General features: G+C 48.1%; 1 protein-coding gene across 1 annotated transcript in view; it reads left to right on the top strand.

Moving 5' to 3' along the window:
- MFAP3L (microfibril associated protein 3 like) overlaps positions 1–12167 on the top strand; it is a 52002-nt gene extending 39835 nt beyond the window's left edge. Inside the window, exon 3 of the mRNA XM_061132970.1 lies at positions 6135–12167. Coding sequence (XP_060988953.1) covers positions 6135–7048 — 914 coding nt within the window. The 3' untranslated portion in view covers positions 7049–12167. The remainder of the gene's footprint in view (positions 1–6134) is intronic.
- Positions 12168–13856: the final 1689 nt, after the last annotated feature.

Raw genomic sequence — 13856 nt, 5'->3', positions numbered from 1 at the left:
ACTGCAACCATGAAATTAAAAGACGCTTGCTCCCTGGAAGAAAAGTTATGACCAACCTAGACAGTGTATTAAAAAGTAGAGACATTACTTTGCCTAAGAAGGTCCATCTAGTCAAAGCTATGGTTTTTCCAATAGTCATATATAGATGTGACAGTTGGACTATAAAGAAAGCTGAGTGCTGAAGAATTGATGCTTTTGAACTGTGGCGTTGGAAAAGACTCTTGAGATCCAACCAGTCCATCCTAAAGGAGATCAGTCCTGGGTGTTCATTGGAAGGACTGATGCTGAAGCTGAAACTCCAATACTTTGGCCACCTGATGCGAAGAACTGACTCACTGGAAAAGACCCTGATGCTGGGAGGGATTGGGGGCAGGAGGAGAAGGGGACAACAGAGGATGAGATGGTTGGATGGCATCACCAACTCAATGGACATGGGTTTGAGTAAACTCTGGGAGTTGGTGAAGGACAGGGAGGCCTGGCATGCTGCAGTCCATGGGGTCACAAAGAGTTGGACACGACTGAGCAACTGAACTGAACTGAATGCTTTCATGGGCATGATGTTGATTTTTGATGCTGAGTGGTCCTCAGGATGGCTGGGTGGATGGAGGTTTTGGCAGACGTGCGTTTGGAGGAGAACTGTGCTTACAGCATCTCCATGGCTGTACCGTCACCTTTCTCAAGCTGCTTCACCTCCGGGAGAGACTGGTGCTCTGGTTCTGTCCAGTGGTCATTTGATTGGAAGGTGTTGACCTGGGTGTTATTCCTGATCTGTCATGTCGAATCACGGTAACCTGCGTACCGTGGCGTTTCTCGGGGTCATAGGTTTAGCTGTCACCGCATGATGCTGTCGACCTGTTTCTCTAGTTGCTGGGCTGGTCCCCTGACCCAGTTCTGTGGACGTGAGCTTGTGCCACCCTGAGTGACTCGCCTTCCGTGTGCCCAGGCCCCGAGGTGACAAGCGATACAAGTCAGCTACTTTCCCGGCCTGGTGACCCAGATGTTGGCTTCTCCCAGAGGATGTTAGCTGGGAGGAAGGTCTGTCCTTCCTCTGTCCCCAAGGACAGAAAAGGTGTTTCCACGCCCTTGACTTTCTTACATTCAGTAATATTTTCCCGATCAGATCAAGGCCTGCCTGATTTGAAGCATTTCAGGAATCCTGGAAGTGGGTAACAGGTACACCCATCTTGAACTTTGGTAGATTCCAGAAACCAGCCTTGCGGCAGTGTCCCCACGGCAGCCCTATCCGCGGGCACTGTGCCTTTCTCATCCTCCCATGACCCCCGCCCAGCCCTCCTCTGGCACTCTGCAAGGTGGAAAAGCTACCTGTTTTAAAAGTTGCTTGAATTTCTTTAAATTTTACTATGATTTAACCACAAGTGATTTTGTGTACTTAGGCACTACTTGCGTTCCATTTTTCTGTGACTTATTCGTCCAAATCCTTCCCCATTTTTTTGTTTTCCCCTTTTGGGTTATTTGTCTTGATTTTTAGGCGTTCTTTGGGCTTCCCAGGTGGTTCAGTGGTTATGAACTCACCTGCAGTGCCAGAGGCATAGGAGATGTGTTTGATCCCTGGATTGGGAAGATCTCCAGGAGGAGGAAATGGCTACCCACTCCAGTGTTCTTGCCTGGAGAATCCATGGACAGAGGAGCCTGATGGTCTGCAGTCCATGGGGTCACAGAGTCAGACACAGCTGAAGCGACTGAACACACACACGTAGGAGTATCTAGTTACTAAGCATTTGTCAGATATTCTAGAATTTTCTCCCACTCTATCATTTGCTCATAACTTTAGTATAACATATATCATAGTGTGGAACTTTTAACTGGGGAGAAGTCTAATCTATCAGGGTTCTCTGTTGGCAGTTGCTGGGATTCTGGAAATGCTGAAAAAGGCTTACCTGTCCCAAGGCCATAGAAATGTTTTCATGTCTTCTATTGATGTTATACTTTTGGTTTTACATTTGGATCTTCAGAGTACTTGGGATTTATTTTTATGTGTCACTAAACTAGGAATTTATTTTCTTTCAAAAAAGCCATCAGTTGTTCCACTGTTCTTTTGCCCCCTGATTTGACATGACATCTTCCTTAATTTAAAATCCCCCCGCTCGCCGGCATCTGCATCTGGACCTTGAGGTTTTCTCTGCTGATTGAACCAGCGCTCAGAGCAGGGGAAGAGGTGGGGTGGCCAGGCCTCTCGCCGCAGTTCTCTGCCCCTGCAGCACACGGGGTCCCCTCTTTTTTCACATGTCCCATCATCCCCCCTGGCCTTGGAGTGCTTCCTCTTCCTCCTGTTCCTCTCCCCACAACCCCAGGCCCCCTCAGGACCACACCGTCCCGTCCAGCAGCATCCTTGGTGCCCTACTCACCCAGGGCACATGCCATGCACCCCAGATTGGCAGGGAGTCTGCGTCCCTCTCCACATGACTGGTCTCTGCAGCCAGGGGTCATGTCTGACTTATCTTTGTATCTGAATTGTCTGTCAGGGAGCCTGGTGACAGACAATTTGTAAACTAAGGTTTGTTGATGGAATGCATGAACAAGATAAAGAAGACCGCTGTCCTTCTTTAAAGACATCAACTTTATCACACATCGAGGCTTCAGCCTTCAAGAATAAACAACATTCATTATTGGATAAAGTCTACAATAGGTGTTAATCTAAGGACCCATTGTTCTGGCTAAGAAGCAGAATATGCACGAAACTAACAATCTATGCCCTGACTATCCCACTGGTTTCCCCTGAACGAACCACAAGTGTCACCTCATTGTGTTTATTCCAGACTGGGCCTGTTTTGACCTGTGACTAGGAACTTCTGACGTGTTTGAGTCTGTATCTGCATTGAATCACTTGGGCCCAGGCCAGATAAATACACGTCTGTAGACAGTTTCTAGTCAAAGCTGTGGTTTTTCCAGTAGTCATGTATGGAAGTGAGAGTGGACTATAAAGAAAGCTGAGCACTGAAGAATTGATGCTTTTGAATTGTGGTGTTGGAGAAGACTCTTGAGAGTCCCTTGGACTGTAAGGAGATCCAACCAGTCCATCCTAAAGGAGATCAGTCCTGAATATTCATTAGAAGGACTAATGCTGAAGCTGAAACTCCAATAGTTTGGCCACCTGATGCGAAGAACTGATTCATTTGAAAAGACCCTGATGCTGGGAAAGATTGAAGGTGGGAGGAGAAGGGGGCGACAGAGGATGAGATGGTTGGATGGCATCACCAACTCAATGGACATGAGTTTGAGTAAGCTCCGGGAGTTAGTGATGAACAGGGAGGCCTAGCGTGCTTCAGTCCATGGGGTTGCAAAGAGTCAGACATGACTGAGCGGCTGAACTGAACTGAGACAGTTTAACACATCCCTGAAGATAACTATAAAATCTAACTTCAGAAACCCTCTGAATAGTCAGTAAAGCGTTGGTGTTGTGTAACTATATGCATTTCTGCATTTCACTTTTCTATGACAGAATACAGCCATCACTAAAAGCATAGCTGAGATATTTGGAGAAAGCCATTTATGTTCCCGTCAGGTGCCTGCCTCCTGACTTCAGCACGCTTTTCTGCTCTTCCTGTTTTACACCCAGGTTCCTCCTCCTCTGACCTTGAACGTGTAGATAATTCCTCCACAGAGAGAGTGGGGATGAAAGGGTAGGAGGTGAACAGATTGATCCCAAGTGTTCCCCAGGCAAATAACCTCACCTTCTCCTGCCCTGTTGCTGCTATACTTCCCACCCAAGTGAGGAAGGTCGGTGTGAGAAGCTCCCAGAGATTCTGCAGTTCTGTTGAGCTCAACACCTTCCCGGTCTGTCATAAACTTTCAGTTGACCAGACGCGTTCTTTTTTCCTGTGCCTGCTGTAGCCTGGTTTGATCCCAGGCAGTGCAGTTGGTAAATAATCCACCTGCCAATGCAGGGGGACACAGGAGATGTGGGTTTGATTCCTGGGTTAGGAAGATCAAATTGGTCATTTCCCTTGCTCAGATGATTTTATATTTGGACAAGTCTGCTGTATCACATCTGAAGCCTGATATTCAAGGAGTGAATAGACAGGGTAGGAGGCTGGCCCTTGCCCATGTGGAGAAGGGGAGGTTTCACAGAGTGGGTACAGGTTGGTCTGTCCACACACACTCCAAGGAGACTGAAATTCACTAGATTTCCCACGTCTTCTACTCTCAGAGAGAGGACACTGGCTAAGTTGTTAGAAGCTGGGTGCTCAGGCATGCCAGGAACTGCTCTCCACAGATGTTCCTCCAGAAAATGTCACAGTGCCTTCTATGGGAGGCTTCCCACCAGGTTCCCCTGGCTGGCGAGGGGGGCGGTCTGCAGGCCCCCGCAGCTCCAGCCAGCTTCCCTGAGGACGGTCCCTGAGACAGAGGACCAGGAGTGATGCAGGCTGTCTCCTGTCTCACACTCCCTGGGGACCCTCGTCACTTTAATGCTTACATATTGGTTTTTTTTTTTTTTTTTTTTTTATCGGTTGCTAGTTGCTTTGGGGACTTTTCATTAGGCTTGAATTTATGCCAGAGGGGAATGAAACAAACAAAAATGCAATGTGATAACAGACACTTGGAAGGAAACTATAGTTAAGTTGCCCAATCTCTCAGGAGAGCCTGTCTGGCTCGCTTGGGGACACGACTGCTTTTACGGAAATATCCGCCCGCTCAGAGCTCCCCCAGGGCCGGGCCGGGACCCTTCTGTCTCTGAGGGCCCATCTGGGGAGATGGAAGGGCTTCAGAAGGCTCAGACCCAAAACTGAAAGGCAGACCTGGGGTCATGTTTCCCGGGGATCTGGGGTCATCTCTTTTGACTGGCAGGTACACAGGCAGATTAAGGATGAATCCCTAGCAAAGATTAATTCAGATTAAGAACCTGATTCCCAGGGCAGTGCTGGATCCTTTCCAGGCCAGACAGGGAAGAGTTCATCTCTGTTTCAATGCTTTTCATCATGTGTTCTCCATAGTGTGAGACCTGCTTTCAACCTGATTTGTTGTTCAGTTGCTCAGTCATGCCTGACACTGCGACCCCATGGACTATAACCCATCGGGCTCCTCTGTCCATGGGATGCTCCAGGCAAGAATACTGGACTGGTTTGCCATTTCCTTCTCCATTAAATCTGATGGGTCTGTTATTTATTTGCAGAGGAAAACCAAATTGATATTTATTCACACCCAGCCTCTGAATCTCCACAGTGTAAGTGATGTAGTTCATTGTAGAGTCTCTGAATGAACGATGTAAGTCGTGTTTCCGTCAACTGAGGATAACTTCAACCTCAAACATGAGAAACCCAGGCAAACAGTTATAATTTAACTGATTTACTTCCCTGGTGGCTCAGATGGTAAAGAGTCTGCCTGCGATACAGGAGACCTGGGTTCAATCCCTGGGTTGGGAAGATCCCCTGAAGGAAGGCATGGCAACTCAAGTAAACTTCCCTGGAGAATTTCATGGACAGAGGAGCCTGGGAGGCCACCATCCATGGGGTCACAAAGAGTCAGACAGGACTGAGTGACTAACACTTTCTCTTTCACTCCAGTTCTTAGGTTGATCCCAAAGTGCTTTATATTCTTTATGCTTTATAAACAGAAACTTCCCAGTGAGCATATATTCTGCAGTGCCGTGCTCACAGGCAGGTGAGAAAATCAGACGCCACATTAAGGAATTCCCTAGTAACAGCACAGTGCTTTCCAGACTCTGTGTTTCTAATTTTTCTCTGGAGTGTGGAATTGCACAGTATGATTTGGTGTTCAGAGTACAACTTGTTGGGCTTGAACTCGAATCTAGCTCAACTGATTCCTAACGGGTGCCCTTGAGAGGGGGCTTAGAGGGCCCCTCCCCCAGATTCTCCATCCTGTAAAATGGGCTGGTGCTCATGACTCTTCCCTGAGTTCTGCGGATCAAGTGGGCCGTTCCTCTGCCCGTCTGTCGAGGTCACTGTTCACTGTCCCCATCAGCAGCAGCAGCGGACCTGGTGGTTGGAGATGTGTTCAGAGCTCCCCGTGCCAACGTCAGTAGTGCTGGAGGTGGTGGTGGGAGGTGTTCCCTGTTCACCACCCCGTCGGGAGTGGTGCGAGGCACACAGGGCCACCTGGAGCGGTCACTGCGGGGCGCAGAGGGCCCAGCTGACCCTGTCCTCTTTCTCCTGCAGGAAAGTGGCAGATGCATGACGGCCTCCTGAACATCACCAAGGTGTCCTTCTCGGACCGGGGGAGATACACGTGCGTGGCCTCCAACGTGCACGGCTCTGTGAACAACAGCGTGACGCTGCGCGTGGTCTTCACGTCGGGCGACATGGGCGTGTACTACATGGTGGTGTGCCTGGCGGCCTTCGCCGTGGTGCTGGTGCTCAACATCACCCGCCTCTGCATGATGAGCAGCCACCTGAAGAAGACCGAGAAGGCCATCAACGAGTTCTTCCGCACGGAGGGCGCGGAGAAGCTGCAGAAGGCCTTCGAGATCGCTAAGCGCATCCCGATCATCACGTCAGCCAAGACGCTGGAGCTGGCCAAGGTCACGCAGTTCAAGACCATGGAGTTCGCCCGCTACATCGAGGAGCTGGCACGCAGCGTGCCGCTGCCCCCACTCATCATGAACTGCAGGACCATCGTGGAGGAGCTCATGGAGGTGGTGGGCCTGGATGAGCATGGCCACCAGAACTTCGTGCGCCACACGCCCGAGGGCCAGGAGGCCGCAGCCGCCGACGGGGAGGAGGTCTACACCATCCCCGACGCCGACTCTGATGCCTCCTCGCTGCACGAGCAGCCCCAGCAGATCGCCATCGAGGTGTCTGTGCACCCCCCAGCCCACCGGGAGCCCTCGGACGACCGGGCCACGGGGCCCCTGGGGGCCGGAGACGAGGAGGAGGACACCGAGCCGTCGGCCGAGCGCTCCCCGGAGTCCGCGGCGCCCTCCACCGAGGTCACGTCGGCGGCGCTGACCTCCGAGGAACCAACGCCCGTCGAGGTGCCGGACCACGCCCTGCCGCCTGGTCTGCTGGAGGCCGCGGAGCCAGCCAGACCGCAGGACGGGAGCACCCACGTCATCTATGAAAGCCATGTCTAACAGTGTACCCCCCACCCCGAAGCTATGCACACCCCGAGACTCAGGGCCACCCCTCGGGACAGATGCAGGCCGCCCTCGCCGCTAAGCCTTACCGGAGACGCCCGTCGTAGGTAGGAGCCCGGCCCCCGCACGCACGCTGTGCGCCCCGCCGGCCCCCAGCCAAGGGGGATGCGAGCACCATCGGGGAGCGGGGGTGGTGACCTTGGGCAGGTGTCAGGTTCCTCTGACACAAACCTCAGAGGCTCTTCTCCGCCAGATAACCTTAACCGCTGCTGCCCTTTCGGCAGAGATCATTGACTGTCAGAGACTCTGAGTTCACAGTCCTGTCCCGGGCACAGGGCGCCGCTCTTCCTTTGAAAAATGGGTCTGCTAAGGGAGTAGCTGCCGTCCATCCCTCCGCGGCTCTGTTGCACTTTCTTCTCAGTTTTGCCCCATCATTGTCGCTTTATAACCCAGGCGTTGTGACGTGAATGCTGACCGTTCCTTCGGGTCCGTTCCCTTGGCCACTCTGTCCTTATTTCTTGCCCGCCCCCCCCCCAACCCCAGACTTTTACCTCGCAGGCTTTGGTGTCAGGGCCGATTCCCACGAGTCATCTTAACATTCCAAAGCAGCTAGCTCCCAGCCTCCTGACGTTTGTCGTTTCCCAGGCCTGTCTCCATCGGTTGCTTTTTTTGTTCGTTTGTTTCCAATGAAGCTGCTGCTGTGAAACAGAGAGGAAAAAAAAAAAAAAACCACAACCTTGCCCAGGAATAGCACTTTAATAGCCAAATAAAAATAGGTTTACCCGTCCCATCCTGAGAGCCTTTGGGTGAGCTCAGCTGGGGTTGGAGGGAGACCATGAACTTGAATCTGCCCACACTGCCCGTGGAAAGCCTTGTCCTTACGTCTAAGCAGTGTCCCCCTCCAAGCTGGCTGCTGCTTCACCTGGAAGGCGTGTCACCTCCAGAGACAGAGGCGCCTAAGAAATCCGCTTAGGTGGGCCACGTGGAGCTCCCACCACGGCTGCCATGGGCCATGGACGTCAGGGGACCCCAATGCTTGGTTTAGGGCAGCAAGAGTGAGGGTCCTGGGGGTCGCCCCTGTAGGCCTACTCCTGTTAACTGCATGGCTGATTTGTCCATCCTTGAAGGGGGCGGTGACAGGTTAGGATAATGGCATCATCATGCCAGCATTCTTGAATTCATTTTTAGCCCCCACGAGAAGGTGGCTGTATGTGAGGCTAGAGTGATGTTATAGAAAGAAGCCGAAGCTAGTCACCTCAGGCCGGTACCTCGCTGGCCTGTGCTGGTAACCACTGTGGGCTTCGGGCAAGTGGGGGCACCCACGCACTCCCCAGCTCCATCTAGGTGCTTCCCTTGCCCACAGAACCAAACCCGTATCGTCACCCTGCCCTTCTCCACAATAACTTTCAGGTTTTCACTGTCCTCTCTGGTTCCTCTAACATTTTTTATGCTGAAAATCAGTACTGTTGCAAATTTAAGGAACCAGCTTACAAAACTCAAAGCTTCTTAAGACAGTTGTGGATCTTCTGCCCCCAAAGCATTAGAGCAATGTCCACAGTTTAGATATAACAATGAAAAGGAGAGGTATAATTTCCTTGCCATTTACGAGCAGGGGTGCCATAACCTTGAGGTTGTCAATCGTCATGAGCGTCACGGCCACATCATGGGTCCACGAAGGTCCCTTGGGCCGCGCAGTTGTTGAACAGACCCAAGGCTTAGTCTTCACGTCCTCACTGTCTGGATGAGTGAGACTTCACTGCATCCCTGGGTTGAATCTTTCTTGTCTGCCAAACCCGGAGGTGGTACTTGGGTCCCCAGATCCCACCTGGTTCTAACATTTGGAGTTTTGTGGAAAGTTTGTCATCTCCCATGATGGCCCCCCTTACATGAGACAAGGAGTCTTGGGAGCAGAATTGGGCCCATGATGTTATTAGATGCTTTTGCTGCCAACTTTTTCAGAAAATTCATCTGGGTCTGGAGTTGAGAACAGAGGGTTTGGCTTCAGTGGTTTCTCTGTGTAGAGATAACTAATGTGAAAGGTGGTCTGACAGGACACACAGTTGGGTCAGATTCCTCTTGGCCTCAGATAACCTGTTGCCATCAGTTTGGTGGTCACGTAAAACATGAGAAGTGAACAATCCAGAGAAACCTTGACCCCCCGCATGGGCTCCCTGGACAAAGGTTTTCTATAGTTGGCCTGCGGAGAAGTTTTATCACCACGTCTTAGAATGTAAACATTTTTCCACTTGTTGTGGAGGTCAGCGGATCCTTACCATGGATCTGTGCACCCAAAGCCACAGCAGGGGCCCTGGCTTGTTTTGGGGTCCCCAAATTGACTTTTTCCCATTCCGTCGTATTCTCCCTCCACCGAAACCCACATACAGGTTTCCACGTGGAAATGACAGGGGAAGGCATCTCCCACCTGGATGTTGGATACAGATAGTTAAACACAGGCAGACTTTTTATGAAAGCAGGAGCAGAACTGAGTGACCAAAGAATGTTTTCAGGTTGGTTTTAGCTTCTTTAGACTGGGGAGATTATGTAGATTTTTTAAATGTTCCCCTTTAAGGCATCAGAAAGCTCTTGATAGAATAATATTAATAGCCAACCAGAGATGAGGCTGGCTTACTACAAAGATGTCTCTGTCTCTTCCTATTTATGCTATAGCTTCTTTACAAAATAGAAATGCTCTCCAACTAGAATAGGGGACAGAGATAGTCTCATGACTTTCGCCTGGTTTTTCAAAGATAAATTGTTCAGCGTCTAGAAATTTATAGAAGTATGGCTACATATGGCTCTTTGGGGCAGTTTTACAACTTAACACTGAATCCCAAGCCATGTCCTTTGGGTCTTAGGTCATTCTTCTCAAAAGCGAGCAGTTTCTGTTTTCTAAGTCATCTGGTCATATCTATAACAATTTTTTTTTCTTGAAGTTCCGAAAATGATTCAGATATGTGTGCATATTTAATTCACTGCAATGACCTGTAAACTTGGATGGTATTTATTCTAAATAGGGGGAAAAACAATTTTATATTGCAAATCTATGTAATTTATAATGGTTTTGTTTTATATATATTTTCATATCTTTAAGGCACATCTACTATTCTCATCATTTTGTATATCATACTTGACAAAAAGAGATACTAATACTTGACTAAATCTTTAGGAACCAAATGTGACATCTGTAACGTATGGAAATTGCTCCAGAAACACCTGAATGTCCTCGCTTGTCCTGAATATTACTGTACTGTCTTTACACCCAGAATGATTGCTGTTGGCCATCTGTATTTTTTTCCCCAAAGCCAAGGCCAAAAGTCCTGAACTCCCACACAGTGGAGTCTGGAATCCTTCGCTTCTTTGTTGTGTGTTTCATTTTTAACTCTACACATCTGTGTTGTTCAGACTTCCTTTGAAGGGCACGTATGGTAAGAAAGCAATTTGGTGGAGACTGGGCTTGAACGATGGCCACATAGCTTATTCACTGGACTGATAACATTTCAAATATAATACATGGATTGTGAAAAAAAAAAAAAAAATACATGGATTGTTACTTATTGGTAACCTCGGATCTGCTCAGCTCTTTAGCCCATGAAGAAACTGTAAGGCAGAAAGAATGTTTGCATGTTTTGAACAGATAGCCTCTAAATGTAGTGCCACCAACACAAACCAGCTCAACCCTAGAGACCCAATCCCTGCTGGCTGAGGAGCTGTTTCAGAAAGGCAAGCCAGCCCCCCTTATGTGCAGGTTGAATTTCAGTCTTATACCAGGGCTTCCCTGGTGGCTCAGACAGTTAAGAATCTGCCTGCAACACGGGAGACCTGGCTTCAATCCCTGGGTTGGGAAAATCCCCTGGAGAAGGGAATGGCAACCCACTCCAGTATTCTTGCCTGGAGAATCCCATGGACAGAGGTGCCTGGTGGGCTTCAGTCCACGGGGTCACAAAGAGTCGGACACGACTGTGTGACTGCCACTTTCACTTTTTCACCAGTGCTGAAACTCCTCATGGCCCCAGTGGTTCTGTGAACAGGGGTTTCCTCTCAGTATTTCATTGGGTGAGAAAACAGAGCATTTAGCTTATCTTTCAGATACTCTGTTTTATACTCAGCACAGTTCAATGACTGCCCAGTATCCATCTTCCCACACCCTTTTTGCATTCCCTTTACATCATAATCCCTGTTTCTGTTCTTGCTTTTTAGACTGATTCATTGGTACCCTTTAAATAGCCACCAAATCTCATTGTATAGTCACCCACATATTTTGATCTCTGTTGCTTCCAAGGTAGGGTGTCTCTGGTGGCTCAGCAGTAAAGAATCCACCTGCAATGCAGGAAATTCGAGTTTGACCCCTGGGTCGGGAAGATCCCCTGGAGAAGGGAATGGCAACCCACTCCAGTATTCTTGCCTGGAGAATCCCATGGACGGAGGATCCTGGCAGGCTACAGTGGCAAAGAGTTGGATACAACTTAGCAACTAAACCACCATCATCTTCAAGGTATTAGTCATTTTTACATTCACCTATTCATTGTAAAATCCTCTAGTAGATAACAAAGTTCATCTTCCTAATGACTTATAGGGTTTCTACAGTGATTAACAAGATTTGGATTAAACAAATCCATGGTGGGGTGAGAAATCAAATAAAACAGAATTGCTTATTTTGCTTTCTGAAAGACTGGTTGTCTGTTATACAAGAAAATATCATATGACAGTGATAATGACCTTTAATTAAGACTTTTTTAGAGATGTCATTTGTAAGGGGTCTAATGCTCAGAATGCCACCACCGAACTTAAGCTCATAGAGAATGTAAAAACAAAGCAAATAGATCTAAGAATATTCCTGCATAAATTATTTTTATTTAATGAAGAATGTAAACCTTCAGTGTATCTCTCAGACACCCTAGCGCTGCTCACAGAAGGTGCTGCCACTTACGTTTGATGTGCTATCCCTCTGGTTCTGAATGTTCGTTGTTAAAACTGGGAAATAAGATGGAAAAATGTTTCTGGGTGGAAATGTCACTGTTGATTTGTGAGCTATAAATGTTCACCTTTTAAAAATAATTTAAATGTATACACAAATGATTAATATTTAAGTTGATATAGCAGCAAAAAAAAAAAAAAATGTGAGCCATCCTGTACTTTGGTTGTTGCTTTAATAAAGGATTTGCACAGGTGTGCCGAGCGTGCCATGTCCCTGGTCAAGGCTGTGTGCATGTGGCCTGATTTACTCTTTACCTGTAAGAAGTATGTGGCCAGTGCTCGTCCCTGCCTTCTGTATCTGCAGCATATCTTAGGGGGAAGGGGGGAAAGGAAGTAACTTTTATGTGAATCTACAAACTTTATCCAAAGTCAAAAATCTTAACTCTGTCCTAACGAACTTGAACGGACATTTATTTATATCAAGAAGGAATTTTAACATGTAACATCAAGCTTATTGCAGAAAATCCACAAAGACCAGGAAACTCACCCAAGAGAAGGCATTAGTTGTAGACCTCATGCAGAAACCTGAGGCAGCACCCAGTTCAGGCCAAATTGCTCTGAATGTGCCCACTGAAAGTTCTCAGAGCTTATTCCTCTCAGATAAGATGAGATTATTGTTCAGCCACTAAGTGGTGTCCAACTCTGTGACCCCCATGGACTGCAGCACACAGGCTTCCTTGTCCTTCACTGTCTCCTGGATTTTGCTCAAATTGATGTCCATTGGCTTGGTGATGCCATCCAGCCATCTCATCCTCTGTCACCTGCTTCTTTTCCTGCCCTCAGTCTTTCCCAGCATCAGGGTCTTTTCTAATGAGTCAACTCTTCACATTAGGTGACCAAAGTATCTGAGCTTCAGCATCAGTCCTTCTAGTGAATATTCAGGGTTGAGATAAGGCTGTGTATATGAGACAAAACTGGACAACACCAGATGGGAAAGAAACTAAATTTTGCTGCAGTCTGAAGAGGCAAACAAAATTATTGAGTGGGTTACCCAAGAAACTATGCACATAACTAAGATCTGTAAGTTCTTCAGACAAAAAAAGCTTTAAGAGAACTGCAGAGGCCTTAATGGAAGCTTTAACAAATGTGCCATCAGGGAAGAGAAAATAGGAAAGTTTTGTCCTAAGTGTGTAATGATGACTGGTAGATATTTTCAGACTCAGGACAAACAGCTGCTAATTTTTGTGCTTTTATTTTTAACAGGTTTTGGAATAGTTCATTCTTCCAGGGGCCTTAATCAAAAGAGCCTAGGTAAGGCTTCATCTGAGGGATTTTCAAGTGTATAGTCACAGAGTTGGAAATTGTCAGGTTTTCTGATTTCCCTATCTTTTTGGCAGAGTTGCTAACACACATGGTTCTGCTCTGCTTGAACATCTCTGGTGAAGTGGAGCCTGTGACCGCATGGAGGAGATACTCCGGTGTTGGTAGGTTTTAAGTGCCAAGTCAAAAATCTTAAAAGTGGTTCTACACTGGTCCTTGTCCAGCCATTTGGAACAGAAAGCATGAGTTGGTCCTGCTGCAATAAAGTCATCCTTTTGCCATCAACCTAAAAAGACAGTTATAAATGTATTTGTGTTGAAGAGAGGATTACCAAAAAATGTGGGTGCTCCTGACACCGCTAGGACTTCCCAGCTGGCTCAGATGGTAAAGAATCTGCTGGCAATGCAGGAGACACAGGTTCGACCCCTGGGTCTGAAAGATCCCCTGGAGAAGGGAATGGCTACCCACTCCAGTATGCTTGCCTGGGAAACCCCGTGGACAGAGGAGCCTGGTGGGCTAGAGTCCATGGGGTTGCAAGGAGTCAGACATGACTGAGCCACTTCACTTCACT

This window comes from Dama dama, chromosome 29 (genome assembly GCF_033118175.1).
Source record: "Dama dama isolate Ldn47 chromosome 29, ASM3311817v1, whole genome shotgun sequence".
In the NCBI taxonomy this organism is placed as follows: domain Eukaryota; kingdom Metazoa; phylum Chordata; class Mammalia; order Artiodactyla; family Cervidae; genus Dama; species Dama dama.
The sequence above is the reverse complement of the archived record's forward strand: the minus strand, read 5'-3'. Positions and strand labels throughout refer to the sequence as shown.